Source organism: Carassius gibelio, chromosome A15 (assembly GCF_023724105.1).
Source record: "Carassius gibelio isolate Cgi1373 ecotype wild population from Czech Republic chromosome A15, carGib1.2-hapl.c, whole genome shotgun sequence".
Taxonomy (NCBI): Eukaryota; Metazoa; Chordata; class Actinopteri; order Cypriniformes; family Cyprinidae; genus Carassius; species Carassius gibelio.
In genome coordinates, this window is record NC_068385.1 from 5999585 (window position 1) to 6019831 (window position 20247).

General features: G+C 34.6%; 1 protein-coding gene and 1 long non-coding RNA gene across 3 annotated transcripts in view; one reads left to right on the plus strand and one right to left on the minus strand.

The window, feature by feature from the left end:
• Positions 1-1124: 1124 nt before the first annotated feature.
• The window catches only part of LOC128029013 (uncharacterized), a 385593-nt gene continuing 366470 nt past the window's right edge, over positions 1125-20247 (minus strand). For both annotated transcript variants that reach the window (XM_052616458.1, XM_052616457.1), the window contains 9 exons: positions 4411-4854; positions 3844-4101; positions 3495-3731; positions 3169-3411; positions 2707-2964; positions 2317-2622; positions 1948-2220; positions 1759-1842; positions 1125-1338 (listed from right to left, as the gene is read on the minus strand). In XM_052616458.1, coding sequence (XP_052472418.1) covers positions 1272-1338; positions 1759-1842; positions 1948-2220; positions 2317-2622; positions 2707-2964; positions 3169-3411; positions 3495-3731; positions 3844-4101; positions 4411-4854 — 2170 coding nt within the window. In that variant the 3' untranslated portion in view covers positions 1125-1271. The remainder of the gene's footprint in view (positions 1339-1758; positions 1843-1947; positions 2221-2316; positions 2623-2706; positions 2965-3168; positions 3412-3494; positions 3732-3843; positions 4102-4410; positions 4855-20247) is intronic.
• Positions 2993-20247, plus strand: part of LOC128029018 (uncharacterized) — a 247494-nt gene continuing 230239 nt past the window's right edge. The window contains exon 1 of the long non-coding RNA XR_008187289.1: positions 2993-3219. This is a non-coding gene — a long non-coding RNA (uncharacterized LOC128029018). The remainder of the gene's footprint in view (positions 3220-20247) is intronic.

Here is a 20247-nt window from a genome sequence, read left to right on the forward strand (position 1 = left end):
AGGGTAGTCCGGACTGCTGAGCGAATCATCGGTTCAACCCTCCCATCTATTCAAGAACTGTACTTATCCAGAGTGAGAAAAAGGGCTGTCAAAATCACTCTGGACCCCTCACATCCAGCACACTCCCTCTTTGAACTGTTGCCATCTGGTCGACGCTACAGAGCACTGAGCACTAGAACGACCAGACACAGGACCAGTTTCTTCCCTCAGGCAATCCATCTTATGAACAGCTGACAATAATGGCGAACACACTACACTTTATATTTATATACACACACACTTTATTTATCTAACACACATACTTAGTATACACTTAAATTTTGCACACAATATATATGTACATACATAACTTCACTTTGTAATATACCTGCCTACAATTGTCATTTGTATATTGTCATTCACTGTCTACATATTTGTATTTTTTATTCTTTTATTATGTGTTTTATGTTCTGTCGCTGTCATTCTGTTGTACTGCGGAGCTTCTGTCACGAAAACAAATTCCTCGTATGTGTAAACATACCTGGCAATAAAGCTCATTCTGATTCTGATTCTGATTCTTGTCTTTCTCAAAACTCAGTCTGGCATAATTACACTTGTAGAATTAGTAATGGTTAAAGGCTATGTAAAATTGCTTTAAATTCATTAAAACCTTATTGCAAACGGCTTCGAGAAAAAAAATATATATAAAGAGATAAATAGACAGTATGAAAATCTTAACCATAATAATAAAATCCACATCTTTCTTACAGCTCGATTACATGTATTAAAAGAGACTGATTACTGGAGTATTCTTTCATTTAGCTGATACTTTCAACCAAGGCAAAATAAAATTCAGGAGTATAACAAATATATTTATCCTGAGAATCAATGCAGTGCTAACAAAACAAAGCATTAAACATTCTCTAAAAGCTCTAAACGTTGTCTAGAAGAATATAAAACAGAAATATTTGTTCCAGTCAACATCCACGGTTAAGAGGGTGAGGAGCCTGTGGCTGTCTTGAACTTGTTGTGAGCGGTTAATTGTAGCCAGTGAAGACTAATCAAAACCATAACTCTTGCCTAACACACTGCAAAATATACATCATCATAGCTTTGTAATATAATAAACATTTCATTTATATAAATCTGGTTCAAACATAAAGCTATAATTTTTAATTATTCATAAAAATAAACTTCTACACAGAACACTGTTAAGTGCTTTGCAAAGTTTGTTTAATCATAAATCAAACACCCTCCTAATGTTAAATCATTAAGGTTCTGGCCCAGGATCTTCACCATATTTCAAATCGCTTGTCTCTGGTGAATTGCTTTCTTTCACTGATTTTGTTTCCGAAGAGTCTGCAAAGACAAAATTGATAACAACATGATATACAAATCAACTGATGTGTTTCAGTTCATCTACATCTCTCAAAAATGATGAGTAATATCAAATGTGTTCAGTCATCCAAGTGTAAAGTAAAGCTCTGCAAAACATGTATTCTACAATTAAACACTGTCATTTAAATTTAAAATGTCATTTTAAATATGCATTTTAGATACACAGACTTAACTGTATTTATTATAATTTTTTACATTATTGTAATGAAACTATTCTAGATTACAAAATTTGAGACTTGGATTAAACAGAGCCATATGATTTTATTAACATAAAATGCAAATTATTTATCCATTGTGTAGTCACTAAAAGTAAATTTCATAGAGGGTTAATAGACCAACACTAATAAAACACAGCTCACACACACACACACACACACTCACCGTACAGTCTGAAGATTGCTGTGAGTGCAGACGATACTGTGGATCCTCTTTGCTGATTCATCTGTGATATTATTGTGACTCAGGCTGTAAGAAGACATGAGATGAAAAGTTTCAACAGAAACATGAGGCAAACAAGTCTGAATACAGTGTTTTGTCTCTCTCTATTCCTGACGTGTCTGTGTAACTCACTCCAGAGTCTGGGTTTTGTGCAGATGTGGCAGCAGCAGCTCCAGGCAGAGATCAGTGAGTTTGCAGTGACTGAGATCCAGTTCTGTCAGTCCTTCAGAATATTCCAGAAACAGTGCCAGCTGTTCACAAGTTCTCGGGTTCATCTGAGTGTGACTGAGGTCCATCTCTCCTCCCAAAGCCTGTGAAAGAGCCTCAGCGCTCCTCAAAGAGCCTCTCTGAGATCCATCTTTACTAATACAAGCCAGAAACTGCAGTAGCAGAGCTTTACTACAACTGATGAGAGGAAGAACACAACGATAAACATGAACGTGAGATAAATTAATGCACTTTGTAATATTAGCAATGAAATTGATCTGTCAGATGTCTTACTTCAGCTGGACTTGAGGCAGGATTGGCCAAAGTTGTTTCAGGGCCTCCTCAGAGAGCTCACAGTCCTGTAAGATCAACTTCACAATGCTTGGAGTTTTCTGAAGCACAGATGAGATTATTCTACAGTCTTCTTCAGTTAGTTTCAAATGCTCCTGGTTTTCCTGTGTGTCTGTTAAATCCAGAGAAGAGCAGCAGGAGAAGTCCAGTCTGTGGTGAAGAGCAGAGAGAAGAACATCTGCTGCCTCCTGCTGGAGATCAGAGGAACTGCAGCAATGAAGCAGCTTCAGCAACAGCAGCCTGTCAACACTAACACACACACAGATACTATTAACAAACACACACAACAACAGTCATGTTTAATGTGATATCAGTGCTGTTCTATCAGTAAACCTGAGTTGTGTGACTCTGCAGAGTAAAGGCAGAAAGCTCTCTAGCTCCTCCGCTGGTATGGAGGTCCAGAGCAGATTGAGTTTGACAGTGTTGCAGTGCTGCAGAGTGAAGCGCAGAGCAGCGCAGTGAACAGAGTCCAACACTCGGCCATTCAGGCTGATGTCATTTCCTGCTGAACTCATGAGACCGGACACATACTGAGGAAAACGAGTCTCATAAATCTCCATAATGATGGACAGAGTAAAGCTGGGGCTCAACCTGTGGAGAATAAGATCAGTTTCATGAACCATTACAGCAACAAACATTTTTAATGCAATTTTCTTTTTCAAAATTCACATCTGAGGTATGACAGTGTGTAATTTATATTGTAGGTTTAATAGGGAACATCTCTTGAATTCATGTTAATCACGTATCTTACTTTGCTTAAAGCTGAGCTAAACAGAACTAATTTGATTATTTTACCTTTTCAGCTGAATTGTGCCCAACCAGGGTAACAGTTGTCTGATTTCACAAGTGATTTTGCTCTTCCTGAAGTCCAACTTTAAATTGAGAGCTTGATGTTGCAGCAGGTAATGAATCACTTCCCAGGTCAGTGAACAGGAAGTCAGATCCTTAGACACCTTCTTCAGAAAGCAGCGTGTCAGTTTATCATCCTGTGCTTCATACACCACTGAAACCAGCTGCTGAAGAGTTTCTTTAGAGAACCTGAACACACAGACAGAACAGGATCTGTGAAACATTTGATTTAGTGACAAAACATGAACTAAAACACAGAGCTGAACACAGACCTGATAGACAGAGGTTCTTGGAGACCCAACAGTGGTGTGAGAGACAGAGACTTGGTACACTTGGTAAGATCCAAACACTGGACAGACAGCAGTCTCAGGAGAGACATCAAGCTGCTCAGGATATGAGAGAGACTCTGCTTTGAGTCTTTAGTGATCAGTGAAAGCTCCTCTGTGTTCAGTAAAACAGGACATGACCTCAGCACTCTGACCATCTTCACTAACATTTTGTCTTCCAGACTGTCAAAAACATAATCAAAGATCATGAGAAACATTCACATTCAGATTCCAGGATGTGTTAATCAAAAACAGTTATGATGTAAACAGTGAGTGCAGATGATGTATCTCAGACCTCAGCTTCTGCAGGTGTCTGATGTGTCTGAAGAGCAGTCTGGTTCCTCTGACAGAAATGGCTTTTGGCTTTAGAGTCAGGTTTAGTTTTGAGGGTGAAAGACCCAGAACTCTCCCCACAGATCTGCAGGTGCTGCTGGGTAATTTTCCACTCAGTGTTACAGTGAAGTCCAAAGCCTGAAGTAGAGGAGTGACCTGATCTGATTTCACTCTGGACCCAAATACTTTACATAGAGATGGGATGAAGCACTCGGCATTCCTGCAGGACAAGCATATAATAATTAAATAATATGCAATATCCTGCACTAGTAATATTCAAGCATATTGTTTTATCTTAAGCTTAAATATTTTCACTGTATAAAGCTAATGTTTACACTATGTGGGGGAAAAAGCACAATGTCACAATAGTCAAATAAAAGGCAGTATTTATCAGACGTCAGCTGTGAGATGTAGGGCTGACCTTGAAGGAATCCCTTCACGTTACAAAAGTTTAGCCAATGGATCTAACTGAGCTAGAAATATGAAATCAAATCAAATCCAGAGTAATGTTTTCCCATGAGACTCTCACCTCAGCTGTGAGATGTGGGGCAGACACTGCAGGAATCCCTTCACTTCACTCTCTTCATCTGTGCAGTCTCTCAGCTCTACTGGTTTCTTCTCTGTTGGGAGTTTCAGCACTTCTAGGAGGATGGAGCTCTTTCTCTCTGAGAGCTTTATTCTCCAGACTGCAGGAGCTGACTGATAAATTGGCTGTAATGCTGGAAGGACACTCCTGCCTGTTTGAGTCTCATAGTCCTTCACATGTGAAAACAGATCCAGCAGGAAATCACACTGATCAGCTTGATGGTGAGTATAGTTTTCACTGAAGGGGAAAGATGTGTAGCTGCACACAGATGTGAACAGCTCAGTGTAATTTTCACCAGTCGTTTTATCAAACTCTGACGCTGAAACAATCAGATTCACCAGAAACTGGACAGATGTTTTCTTCTTATAGAAAACAAAAGGATAAAATCTGTGGAGACACAAATGTAAACACACTTCAATGTCTAGTGCTGGATAATATGAAATATGAGAGCAGATTTATAATTACAACATTCATCTTTACAATAATAATAAATAGATAATTAGGTTTATGGCACTGATCTGTATAAAGACTCGTGGTGAAGCCACTGTTTGAGCGTCATCTTACTATTCTCTAGCAGCAGAGAGAATCACTGACTGACAGACAAAACACTGACCTAAAATCACCAGATCTGAAGCAGAACAGTCTCACAGAATGCGCATGTAAATTAATTGTTATGTTTATGGTGTTTTGGGGCAGGTTAAGAGATATATTGAAATCATTAAGGTGTGTGTGTGTCTGCTGCGCACTGACGACAGAGGTAACTGATACAACACAAAATATATTTCTTTATGTAATTAAGTGGGAAGTATTAAACATGAACATATATCTGGTATTAGAATAAGAAAGGAATTTGATGTATATTAATAAGAAATATTATGATACAAGCATTTGTTACTATATTGTACTGTATTGTATTGAAATTTAAAGTTTATCTTGGAAAAAAGTTTAATCTCTGTACCACATGTAGTCAGCATTATTTCAATAAATAAGTTATGATGCATGTATTTTATGTCCTGATTGAGCAACATTTATTTCAGACTCTTCAAGATCACACAATTTCTGTTGCATTTTACTAGCATTAAAGTTTCCATCGGAGTAAAATGTTATGTTGAATAATAATTAATTTAACCAACATTTAAATCATTAACTGCCTCAAAATGCATGATTTTAACAAAACCATAGTTGAAACATTTGCAGTTAGCCAACCTTATGAATAAAAACAATATGACAACAGAACATAATTATATAAACAGTGAACAGCCTGTACAAGCTGAATGAAGGTAAATAAACATCTGTTATGAAGCATAAATCTTTCTTCAGATTTCAGAACGAGCACTTTGTCATGTCAGACATATGTTGAAGATCTCATCTGTCTGATATTCATCTTACTGTAATGAATATGAAGGTATCTCTTTAATAATCAAGGGAAATTCCTGACGTTAAACAAAATAATTATTTACATGTTTAGGACATTTGTGTTGTAATAATCAGGGTTCTTACATATTTTCTAAAGTCAAATTCAAGCACTTTTCAAACATTTTCAAGATTTTCCAGCACTTTATAACTGTGGTAAGTTGTAAGATGTGTAAGATGTTTACACGTATTTGAGTTCTTTACTTTAAATCAGAAGTTATTGAGCTATTAAAAACCACTTGTCTGGATCGCATTTAACATTGCATAATGTAAATAGCCAACATACGGTATATAATTTATACAATTAACCAAAAATTGTTTTTGAAGGGGATCTGCAGGGTTTTGTAAAATAAAATGTATGGCTTATGAAGCATGCACACATAAATAAGATAAATACTGTATGAGCAGGGAAGGGCAATGTCTATGGTAACGTATTAAACCATAAAATGACTGAAAAAAACATGATTTGCAGTTCAGATAGAGGTCTTCACAAATAGCTACAAGTTTTACAAAGTGACGAACCTCACCTCTTTGAAAGCACAAACTTTTTGTCTATCCACATTTATAACTCTGTTTATGCAGCATAAATACATCGGTCAGTTTTCGCATTAGTCTGAACAATTCATTCTCTGTCAGCAGCGTCAGAACTAGAGCGGTTTCCCTGGTAACGACAGCACTGCACTCACAAACACTACTTTATCAGACACTGAGATGAGGGACAACATTTTAAGTTACTCACAGCTCTAATAACAGCAGTACTGGACCATCATCAATTCAGTCAGTTTATGAGATGGTGTGAAGTGTAGTTCTACAATTTATTTTTGCCAATAATCCTAACTGAGAGCAGAAAATATGAAAAGAAGATGAGTAATGATTCTCAATGAGACTCTCACCTCAGCTGTGAGATGTAGGGCAGACACTGCAGGAATCCCTTCACTTCACTCTCTTCATCTGTCCAGTCTCTCAGCTCTACTGGTTTCTTCTCTGTTTGGAGTTTCAGCACTTCTAGGAGGATGGAGCTCTTTCTCTCTGAGAGGTTTATGTTCCAGACTGCAGGAGCTGACTGATAAATTGGCTGTAATGCTGGAAGGACACTCCTGCCTGTTTGAGTCTCATAGTCCTTCACGTGTGAACACAGATCCAGCAGGAAATCAGACTTTTCAATCTGATAATCATAATCATCAAAATAATTCCCATTAAAAGGGAAAGATGTGTAGCTGCACACAGATGTTAATAGTTCAGTGTAAGTTTCTCCTTGATTTGCATCAATCTCTGAAGATGAAACAATCAGTTTCACTAGAAACTTTACAGCAGGTTCACTCTTCCAGTTAAAAATGTCAAACCTGTGGAGACACAAATAATTATCACTTCAATGTTCAATGTACAGTATGAACAAAAATACTGCAGGTGATGAATTAAATCATTTAAATATAAAACACATATCAGAGCTGATGGAATGATTTGAAAAGATTCAATTGCACTTTGTATTTTAGTTCTAGTTGCTGACTGTGTAGAATGCTGTGTTTTAAATATAATCCTAAAGTGCATAAATAGTAAAGTGTAAAGTGTGAAATCTAAACTTAAAGTGTGAGTTATTAAAATAATTTCCTTAAAATTCTAATTTAAAATACATATAACTGGCACATATTGAGTTGATATGAAGGTGAATCTGGGTCAGACAGTTTCTGTTCTGTTCAGACGTTGTGTTTGTGTGCTGACTATCATGACAGTGAACACTTAATATACAGCTCGATTAAAGTCAAGTATTGTGTCTTGTGTCACATTCACGTGCACTTTACATGTGTGATGTTAGTCAGACTAAACAAACTAAAACAATTATTCACTTTTTTTCTGAAGTTCAACTAACCAAACTAGATACTGTGATTGCAGTTTTTCTTTATCTGATATGTATTCATGTTAATCATTTGACAGTCGTCCTCATCATTGTGCAGATGCTCTGAAAGACAGAGGTAATGTGCGATGTACTTTTAATAATATTCGATTATGTATTGTGTGATGTTTACATGAACAGAGAGATGAAGATTGTAGCTTGACTTTGCAAAAACCCACTGAACTGTAACTCGATTATAACTGCACGTGTTAACACTGCTACAATAGAAATATATGAACACAATCATGAATTCTGTGGAGACAGTGTTGGGAAAGTTCACTTTCTACATGAACTAGTTCAAAGTTCAATTCAAAAATTTAATACAGTTCCAAAAATGAACTAGTTCATAGTTCTTTTTTTCCATATGTTGCTGCGAGCTATTATTTTTCACAATTATTGCTACAGCCCATATAGAATCACAGACAGCAATTATTTCATCAGTTTTAACAATGAAGCTATGCGTCAGATTTCATTTTCATATCAAATTTTGAATCCTTATCCAACCAGGGTTTACATTAGCATTGAGGGGACAGCACTTCCCCCTTGTTGCTTTAATGCTTTGTCTCCCATTCTCACCGACCTTGTCATAAACATAAAATTATTTTAAATGATCATACGCCCTCTTGCTACATGCTGCTGTCGCCTCCATGCTTTTTTTTTTTTTTTTTTTGATGACGCGTCATGCATGCGGCGGATGGCGGTGCGACGCTGGTGGCTGGTGTTGCCAGATTGGGTGTTTTTTCCGTTACATATTAAGACCCGTTTAAGGTGTGTTTTAACTGGGTTTTCGCCTGGGAGGCTCTATAGAAATCTGGCACCCTATTGAACGAAGTTAACCTGAGAGAGCGTGCCGTTCACAGACACCAGAATGAACGAGTTGACAGTAACGTTCATCAGGCAGTAATACAGCACGTTCAGTTCACGTGCGCCCAAAATATGAACGAGTTCATGAACTATCGTTCAATGAACGCATTCAGGCACAACACTGTGTGGAGATGCGCAGAGCATAATATGACATACAGTATACTGTACGTGTTTGTTAGGGTCTGAATGAAGAATGTTTATCTTTCTTTTAAATATAAACATTAAATAAATAAGTCTTTCACTGAGGTTATTTTCCTTACGTCTTTTTATAATTAGTCTGATGTTGAGCGCATAAGACCCCGTTTCTCGTGGAGCTGTGCACAGCATTTTTTGTAACTTTGTTTGTGGCTCTGTTTCTGAAGAAGCACGACCGGCACTCAGTCTGAGCTTGACCAAATTGCTTACATTTAATAAATGAGCCTACAATAGAATATCATTTTTAATTACAGTTAAAGTCAATATTTAATGAAATTGATCATTCATAATAATGATATGAAAATGGTTAATGAAATCAGAATAATATATATATATATATGTGCTCATATCCAATGTTGGTAACACTTTAGAATACTGTTTCTTACTACATAACTAATAAGGAATTATTGAAGAACTTACAGGTGATTATTCATTAACACTTGACTCACTACTGTTAACTACTAAGGAAGATGAGTTAATTAATCAGTATGTAATATAATTTTATGATTATGTTAAGTAACAGTTAGCTAATCAATAACTAATGTATTCTGTCACACCTCCTGAAGAACTACTATTAATTATCTACTAGTTAGATAGTTCAAGAAAAATAACTATGAAGTAACTACTAATGAACAGTTTTACACAATTACATTGAATTGTGACCCTTTCATATAAATGTTATTAGCAGTAGTAGTAGTTGTATGAAAATGCAATATTAATAAATGCAATACATTTTATAGAGGTTTTGCCTGTGTAGTGAATTGTTTTGTGAGTGTTTTGTAAGAAATCAGCTTCCAGTAGGAACCCCACCATGACTCCAGTGCCTTGTGATAACTTACCTTAGTTTTTATATTTTATATACAGTACTGTATGTGTGCCTCATCACCATATACCACATTATCATTAATTCAATTTCTGTATGTAAGGCACAGCCTGAGGAAAAGTGAAAATAGAGGTATCCAATTTGTAATTAATAAAGAATTATCAGATAATTCCTGAAGAATTACTTAGAATCTGAAACAGTATTCTAAAGTGAAGACATAGGCAACCCATTAGTAATTAATAATTAATTATCAAATAATTCTGCAGGACTTATTTTGAACCTGAAACATTAGGCCTATTTTAAAGTGAAAATTTTGAGAACCCATTAGCAATTAATAAAGAATTATCAGATAATTTTGCAGGACTTACTTAGAACCTGAAACAGAATTCTAAAGTGAACCTATTAGTAAATAATAATAAACTACATCATTTTGACTAAAATCTGTTTATTTCAGATGAGAACATTTCTTAATACAGCTTATTTTATTCCATTTTAACATGTATACTGCCCACATTTTAACTAATTAAATATATTACAATTATCTCAGTATGACAATGCTTTTAGTTAATTTATTATGTCACATATTTCTCCTAATGTAAACATTTCTTTTGCATTATTACCTAAAGATTTTATTATTTTGAGTAAATTATTACCCCCTGAACATTACATAAAAAATTTACTTTTTACGTTATTTGTAATTATTTTATTATGCTTTATTATAACATTATGGTTTGCTACACAGACCTAGAACACACTCAATATACAGTGTAAAGAATATTAAAATGTTAGAGGACAAAACACAGACACACAAACCAGACGATACTCCTCCTTACTCCATTGCTATTCTATTTCTGTCATAAGCACTGCTCTGATACTCTGAGGCTTGTACAAAGAAGATCCAAATTAAGCTTCATTAGAGTTTAATCCAGAATAGAATGGCAATGGAGTAGAGAGGAGCGCCCTCTGGTGGATGTCCAGGACAATCCAGCTGGTGATCCTGACAGAAGGGAACATTAATAATAAAATGCTTGGAGTTTCTCAAAGGGTTATTTCTATAATAAATTAGAGACTACTAATGTGTATCATCAGCAAATCAGATAAAACTCTATAAAAAAACGTGCGTCTCTAAAAATTATTTAGCCACTCAATAAAATGTACGATTTAAATAAAATTTGAATTGATCAAATGATGTAATAACTTCATAATAATTTAAGCCACTGAATCCGTTAAAATGAATGTACTGTAAACCTGTGTCAGACAGTTTCTACTGTGTTTGTGCTGACTATGATGAGAGTGAACACTTAATCTACAGCTCCAGTGAAGTCTAGTGCTGTTGTGTCCCGTGTATTACATCAGTACATTTACAGGCACTTTACACGATTTTAGCCGGATTAAACTATTATTCATATTTTTAAATGTTATTTAAATGTCCGAATTGAATTGCACCAGTCCAATAAACAGAACTATATAATACAATTATAATTTGTCTTTGTCCTGCATGTTTGTCCCGCAAGAAAGAGGTAATGTGCTTAAAACTGCAAACATTTGATCATGTATTGTGTGAAATATACTTGGACAGAGAAATGAAGATTGTAGCTTCATCATAACTGCACACGTAAACAAATTGTGTGCTGAATGAAGCTGATACAATCAGTGTTGTGGGTAACGCGTTACAAAGTAACGCGTTAGAGTACTCTAATTACTTTTTTCCTGAAATGTGTAACTTAACACGTTAGTTTCGTGTGTAAGTAATCAGTAACTTCGTTATTTAAAAAAAAAAGTAATCAGTTATTTTAAGGAAAGGAAAATCCCGACTGCAGCCTGCTTTTTGTCAGACAGTATGCCTAGGTCTACTGTGCCACCTGCGGATGTATCAGCGGAGCCGAAGCTCTGTGATCGTAAAGTCAATGGCTGTGATACGACTGTGCCCTGCGCCTGACCCTGTGTGTGTGTGGGTTTTTTTTTCGAACTCCCGGCAAGATGGCAGAGAGGACAGCGTTTGGTTTATGGAAGTACGCACATTATTTTCAATTTGTCAACGAAAAAGAAAAGAACATAATGGTAAAATGCACACTGCGTTGGTGAAAAGCTTCCGTCGACCGCCAAAAATTCTACCTCAAATTTAACGCTACGTTTTAATCACTACTTTGAAGAGTAAATGTAAGAGGACTGTGTTAAAGCGAATTTAGGCTTGTGACTGTGAGTGACACTTTAATAATAATTAGTTCGGCTATTAAGCGATTTGTCATTTGCCTGTGTGGCAGTGAAGGATTCAATTTGGTTTGTTATAATTTTTGTTTGACAGGCAGCTGTTAATTTCTGTTAGATCGTTGGCTCGCTGGTTGTTCATCATTTCTAAATGGATATAAACCTGCAAGCCTGTTTAAGGTTGTGTTTACAAGTAAGCATAATTGTACTTTGAAAACTGCATTATTTAAAGTTAAAGAAAAATCAGGAGTTTTCTTGTGGTGCTCATAATATACAGTAGCCTAGGCTACCGGGGCTGGGTAGGTGCAAATTTTGATTAATAATATGTTCTGTGATAATAAATAAATAAAACGCCATGTGGAATAGCCTATTGCTGACTGTCTTTCCTGTTATTGTTATCCTGCAGTGTTAATTTAGTCGGATGACTGACGTTATTCATTGTCGGGAGTCACGACTTCTAGGTGCATTTAAAGGGGCCGGGGGCTATGTCTGTCATGTGTGAGCCGCTGCAAACGGCTTTTAATTTTTGGTAACGCATGAGTACTCTAACGCGTTACTTTTATGAATAGGTAACGCTGTATCATAACTGATTACTTTTAATTGATGGTAACGTTGTAACCTAACTAACTACTTTCTAAAGTAACTATACCCAACACTGGATACAATAGAAATATATGATCACAATCACTCTCACAGCAGAAAAACTGACTGATTGAGGGTAACTACAGGATTTCAACAACAGATAACAATATTGCTGTCGAAAAAACTACATGTCAATTTAGTGTTTTTTTTGTGATTATATGTTATTCAATTCTGGTTCATGTTCACATACATATTTTTTAATATATAGATGATAATTATAACATTCATCTTTACAATAATAATAAATAGATAATTAGGTCTATGGCACTGATCTGTATAATGACTCGTGGTGAAGCCACTGTTTGAGCGTCATCTTACTATTCTCTAGCAGCAGAGAGAATCACTGACTGACAGACAAAACACTGACCTAAAATCACCAGATCTTAAGCTCACAGAATTTGGTTTTAGAATAAGTGTATGTAAACTAATAATTTCAGATGTTATCTGCAATGTTTATGGTGTTTTCGTGACAGGTTAAGCGATATATTGAAATAGTTTAGGTGAATGTGTGTCTGCTGCGCACTGACGACAGACGTAACTGATACAACACAAAATATATTTCTTTACGTATGTAATTAAGTGGGAAGTATTAAACATTAACATATATTTGGTTTTAGAATAAGAAAATAATTTGAATATACAAGAAATATTACGATACAAGCCATTGTTATTATGTTGTACTATATTGTATTGAAATTGAAAGTTTATCATGAATCATCTTAGAAATAAAGCTTCATGTCTTTAAGTCTGTACAACACGCAGTCAGGATTTTTTCTCTAAAGTTATGATGCATGTATTTTATGTCTTGATTGAGCAACATCTATTTAATAATCTTCAAGATCACACAATTTCTATGCCATTTTACTAGCATTACAGTTTCCATCGGAGTAAAATGTTGAATAATAATTAATTTAACCAACATTTGAATCATTAACTGCCTCAAAATGCATGATGTTAACAAAACTATAATTGAAACATTTGCAGTTAGCCAACCTTATGAATAAAAACAATATAACAACAGAACATAATTATATAAACAGTGAACAGCGTGTACGAGCTGAATGAAGGTATATGTACACGTTATGAAGCATAAATCTTTCTTCAGATTTCAGAACGAGCACTTTGTCATGTCAGACATATGTTGAGGATCTCATCTGTCTGATATTCATCATGTTCATCTAATGTTTGTTACTGTAATGAATATAAAGGTAACTTTTTAATAAGAAGGATAAATTCCTGACGTTAAACAAATAACTATTTACATCTTTAGGACATTTGTGTTGTAATAATCAGGGTTCTTACACCTTTTCCAAAGTCAAATTCAAGCACTTTTCAAGCATTTTCAAGACTTTCCAGCACTTTATAACTGTGGTAAGTTACATGTTTACACACATATATGAGTTCTTTACTTTAAATCAGAAGTTACTGAGCTATTAAAAACCACTTTTCTGGATTGCATTTAACATAGCATAAAGCCAACATACAGTATATAAATTATACAATTAACCAAAAAAGAAAACAAAAAAGTTTTTACAGCAAATCTGCAGGGTTTTTAAAATAAAATGTATGGCTTATGAAGCATACACAAATAAGACAAATACTGTATGAGCGGGGAAGAGAAACGTCTATGGTAACGTATTAAACCATAAAATGACTGAAAAAAAATAAAACATGATTTGCTGTTCAGATAGAGGTCTTCACAAATAGCTGCAATAGAGTTTTACAAGGTGATAAACTTCACATCTTTGAAGGCACAATCTTTTTATCTATCCACATTTATAACTCTGTTTATGCAGCATAAATACATCGGTCAGTTTTCGCATTAGTCTGAACAATTCATTCTCTGTCAGCAGCGTCAGAACTAGAGCGGTTTCCCTGGTAACGACAGCACTGCACTCACAAACACTACTTTATCAGACACTGAGATGAGGGACAACATTTTAAGTTACTCACAGCTCTAATAACAGCAGTACTGGACCATCATCAATTCAGTCAGTTTATGAGATGGTGTGAAGTGTAGTTCTACAATTTATTTTTGCCAATAATCCTAACTGAGAGCAGAAAATATGAAAAGAAGATGAGTAGTGATTCTCAATGAGACTCTCACCTCAGCTGTGAGATGTAGGGCAGACACTGCAGGAATCCCTTCACTTCACTCTCTTCATCTGTGCAGTCTCTCAGCTCTACTGGTTTCTTCTCTGTGTGGAGTTTCAGCACTTCTAGGAGGATGGAGCTCTTTCTCTCTGAGAGCTTTATTCTCCAGACTGCAGGAGCTGACTGATAAATTGGCTGTAATGCTGGAAGGACACTCCTGCCTGTTTGAGTCTCATAGTCCTTCACGTGTGAACACAGATCCAGCAGGAAATCAGACTTTTCAATCTGATCATCAGAATCATCAAAATAATCCCCATTAAAAGGGAAAGATGTGTAGCTGCACACAGATGTTAATAGTTCAGTGTAAGTTTCTCCTTGATTTGCATCAATCTCTGAAGATGAAACAATCAGTTTCACTAGACACTTTACAGCAGGTTCTCTCTTCCAGTTAAAAATGTCAAACCTGTGGAGACACAAATAATTATCACTTCAATGTTTAATGTACAGTATGAACAAAAATACTGCAGGTGATGAATTAAATCATTTAAATATAAAATACATATGAGAGCTGATGGAATGATTTGAAAAGATTCAATTGCACTTTGTATTTTAGTTCTAGTTGCTGACTGTGTAGAATGCTGTGTTGTAAATATAATCCTAAAGTGAATAAATAGTAAAGTGTAAAGTGTGAAATCTAAACTTATTAAAGTGTGAGTAATTAAAATAATTTCCTTAAAATTCTAATTTAAAATACATGTAACTGGCACATATTGAGTTGATATGAAGGTGAATCTGGGTCAGACAGTTTCTGTTCTGTTCAGACGTTGTGTTTGTGTGCTGACTATCATGACAGTGAACACTTAATATACAGCTCCATTAAAGTCAACTATTGTGTCCTGTGTCACATTCATGTGCACTTTACATGTGTGATGTTAGTCAGACTAAACAAACTAAAACAATAATTCACTTTTTTTCTGAAGTTCAACTAACCAAACTAGATACTGTGATTGCAGTTTTTCTTTATCTGATATGTATTCATGTTAATCATTTAACAGTCGTCCTCATCATTGTGCACATGCTCTGAAAGACAGAGGTAATGTGCGATGTACTTTTAATAATATTCGATTATGTATTGTGTGATGTTTACATGAACAGAGAGATGAAGATTGTAGCTCGACTTTGCAAAAACCCACTGAACTGTAACTCAATTATAACTGCACGTGTTAACACTGCTACAATAGAAATATATGAACACAATCATGAATTCTGTGGAGATGTGCAATGTGCAGAGCATAATATGACATATACTGTATGTGTTTGTTAGGGTCTGAATGAAGAATGTATATCTTTCTATTAAATATAAACAGAAGATAAATAAGTCTTTCATTGAGGTTATTTTCCTTATGTCTTGTTAAAATTAGTCTGATTTTGAGTCTGCAAGACCCCATTTCTCGTGGAATTGAGCACAGCATTTTTTGTAACTTTGTTTGTGGCTCTGTTTCTGAAGAAACACGACCAGGAGTGTGTTTCCCAAAACCATAGTTGCTTACCTGTTAGCAACTTAGTTGGTTGGCAATGGGAAATTGAATTGCAACCAACAAAGTTACTAACTTAGTTAGCAACTATGGTTTTGGGAAACGCACCCCAGCACTCAGTTTGAGCTTGTCCAAATTGCTTACATTTAATAAATGAGCCAACAATAGCAGAAATAATCATTTTTAATTACAGCTAAAGTCAATATTTAATGAAAATGATAATTCATAATAATGATATGAAGATGGTTAATGAAATCAGAATAAATTTTTAAGGGACTGTTGTTTAATTTATTTATATATATGTGCTCATATCTAACGTTTTTTCTTCTAATGTCACATGTAATAATCTCAAGGTTTACTGGGTTTCACCTGATTCTTTGATTCTTTTGTTGTGTGGGTTTGGTGAAGTGCACTAAAAATATCAGATTGTTATGTGTGTCCTCCAAACTGACCCTCATCTTAATCAGTAAAGAAAGGTTAGCGTTCGGGACAGGGATGAACTACGGTGCCCCTAAGGAGACATGGTCGGTTCACTTAGTTTTGTTGTGGCCATGATATAATAACTCGTGGGAACATGATATTATGTTGTGGCCTCGAGATGTTATGTGGCCACGAGTTTAATGTGTAAACAAACCTGTGTGACCATAGCAACCCGGGATTATCAGAGACGGATTCATTGATATTTTATTTTGAATTAAGAAATTATTATATTATGTATTATAGAAATTATTACATTAATAAATTATTATATTAACCACAGGTCTTGGCTACCGGGCTGTATTACATGCGATTGTCAGCATTCAAATAAAGTTTATCATAAATAAATGTTACATCAAGTGCATAATATAAAATATAAAAACATATTTATACATCCAGTCTTGTAAGTCCATTAACTGATCGTCCTTTTCTCATAATATTTGTATATTAGGCATTTATTATTATTATATATATATATATATTATTATATATATTTATTATTATTATTATCAGTTTTATTATCCTATTATTATTGGTTATATTTGTATATTATTGGTCATATTTGTATATTCATTTTCAAACAAAAATATTCATTCAAATTCAGTGACATTCCACATTATACAGTAAAGTCATTTTTTTATGTTTTTGTTTTGTAAAAAATCAACTGAAACTTAAAATGTGAAAGAAAATTAACAAATAATCTAAATCATTTATTTGACACATTCTTTCAAAATGATTTATGCCACTGAATTAGTTAATATGAAGTTAATTAAGTTAATATTAACTGTTTGTGTTCTATCATGACAGTAGATCTGTTGTGTCCTGTGTGTTACATCACATCAGTGTGTGCTGAAAACAGATGAACACAATCACACTGTTCACAGAACAAACAAGAAGCACAGAGAAACAAACACAGAAAGTCTCACCTCAGCTGTGAGATGTGGGGCAGACACTGCAGGAATCCCTTCACTTCACTCTCGTCATCTGTGCAGTCTCTCAGCTCTACTGGTTTCTTCTCTGTGTGGAGTTTCAGCACTTCTAGGAGGATGGAGCTCTTTCTCTCTGAGAGCTTTATGCTCCAGACTGCAGGAGCTGACTGATAAATTGGCTGTAATGCTGGAAGGACACTCCTGCCTGTTTGAGTCTCATAGTCCTTCACATGTGAAAACAGATCCAGCAGGAAATCAGACTTTTCAATCTGATAATCATAATCATCAAAATAATTCTCATTAAAAGGGAAAGATGTGTAGCTGCACACAGATGTTAATAGTTCAGTGTAAGTTTCTCCTTGATTTGCATCAATCTCTGATGCTGAAACAATCAGTTTCACTAGAAACTTTACAGCAGGTTCTCTCATCGAGTCAAACCTGTGGAGACACACAAATAATTATCACTTCAATGTTCAATGTACAGTATGAACAAAAATACTGCAGATGACGAATTAAATCATTTAAATATAAAATACATATGAGAGCTGATGGAATGATTTGAAAAGATTCAATTGCACTTTGTATTTTAGTTCCTAGTTGCCGACTGTGTAGAGTGCTGTGTTGTAAATATAATCCTAAAGTGAATAAATAGTAAAGTGTAAAGTGTGAAATCTAAACTTATTAAAGTGCGAGTATTTTAAATAATTTCCTTAAAATTCTAATTTAAAATACATGTAACTGGCACATATTGAGTTGATATGAAGGTGAATCTGGGTCAGACAGTTTCTGTTCTGTTCAGACGTTGTGTTTGTGTGCTGACTATCATGACAGTGAACACTTAATATACAGCTCGATTAAAGTCAAGTATTGTGTCCTGTGTCACATTCATGTGCACTTTACATGTGTGATGTTAGTCAGACTAAACAGACTAAAACAATTATTCACTTTTTTTCTGAAGTTCAACTAACCAAACTAGATACTGTGATTGCAGTTTTTCTTTATCTGATATGTATTCATGTTAATCATTTAACAGTCGTCCTCATCATTGTGCACATGCTCTGAAAGACAGAGGTAATGTGCGATGTACTTTTAATAATATTCGATTATGTATTGTGTGATGTTTACATGAACAGAGAGATGAAGATTGTAGCTCGACTTTGCAAAAACCCACTGAACTGTAACTCAATTATAACTGCACGTGTTAACACTGCTACAATAGAAATATATGAAAACAATCATGAATTCTGTGGAGATGTGCAATGCGCAGAGCATAATATGACATATACTGTACGTGTTTGTTAGGGTCTGAATGAAGAATGTATATCTTTCTATTAAATATAAACAGAAGATAAATAAGTCTTTCATTGAGGTTATTTTCCTTATGTCTTGTTAAAATTAGTCTGATTTTGAGTCTGCAAGACCCCATTTCTCGTGGAGTTGAGCACAGCATTTTTTGTAACTTTGTTTGTGGCTCTGTTTCTGAAGAAACACGACCAGGGGTGCGTTTCCCAAAACCATAGTTGCTTACCTGTTAGCAACTTAGTTGGTTGGCAATGGGAAATTGAATTGCAACCAACAAAGTTACTAACTTAGTTAGCAACTATGGTTTTGGGAAACGCACCCCAGCACTCAGTTTGAGCTTGTCCAAATTGCTTACATTTAATAAATGAGCCTACAATAGCAGAAATAATCATTTTTAATTACAGCTAAAGTCAATATTTAATGAAAATGATAATTCATAATAATGATATGAAGATGGTTAATGAAATCAGAATAAATTTTTAAGGGACTGTTGTTTAATTTATTTATATTTATATGTGCTCATATCTAATGTTTTTTGTTCTAATGTAATAATCTCAAGGTTTACTGGGTTTCACCTGATTCTTTGATTCTTTTGTTGTGTGGGTTTGGTGAAGTGCACTAAAAATATCAGATTGTTATGTGTGTCCTCCAAACTGACCCTCATCTTAATCAGTAAAGAAAGGTTAGCGTTCGGGACAGGGATGAACTACGGTGCCCCTAAGGAGACATGGTCGGTTCACTTAGTTTTGTTGTGGTCATGATATAATAACTCGTGGGAACATGATATTATGTCGTGGCCTCGAGATGTTATGTGGCCACGAGTTTAATGTGTAAACAAACCTGTGTGACCATAGCAACCCGGGATTATCAGAGACGGATTCATTGATATTTTATTTTGAATTAAGAAATTATTATATTATGTATTATAGAAATTATTACATTAATAAATTATTATATTAACCACAGGTCTTGGCTACCGGGCTGTATTACATGCGATTGTCAGCGTTCAAATAAAGTTTATCATAAATAAATGTTACATCAAGTGCATAATATAAAATATAAAAACATATTTATACATCCAGTCTTGTAAGTCCATTAACTGATCGTCCTTTTCTCATAATATTTGTATATTAGGCATTTATTATTATTATATATATATATATATATTATTATATATATTTATTATTATTATTATCAGTTTTATTATCCTATTATTATTGGTTATATTTGTATATTATTGGTCATATTTGTATATTCATTTTCAAACAAAAATATTCATTCAAATTCAGTGACATTCCACATTATACAGTAAAGTCATTTTTTTATGTTTTTGTTTTGTAAAAAATCAACTGAAACTTAAAATGTGAAAGAAAATTAACAAATAATCTAAATCATTTATTTGACACA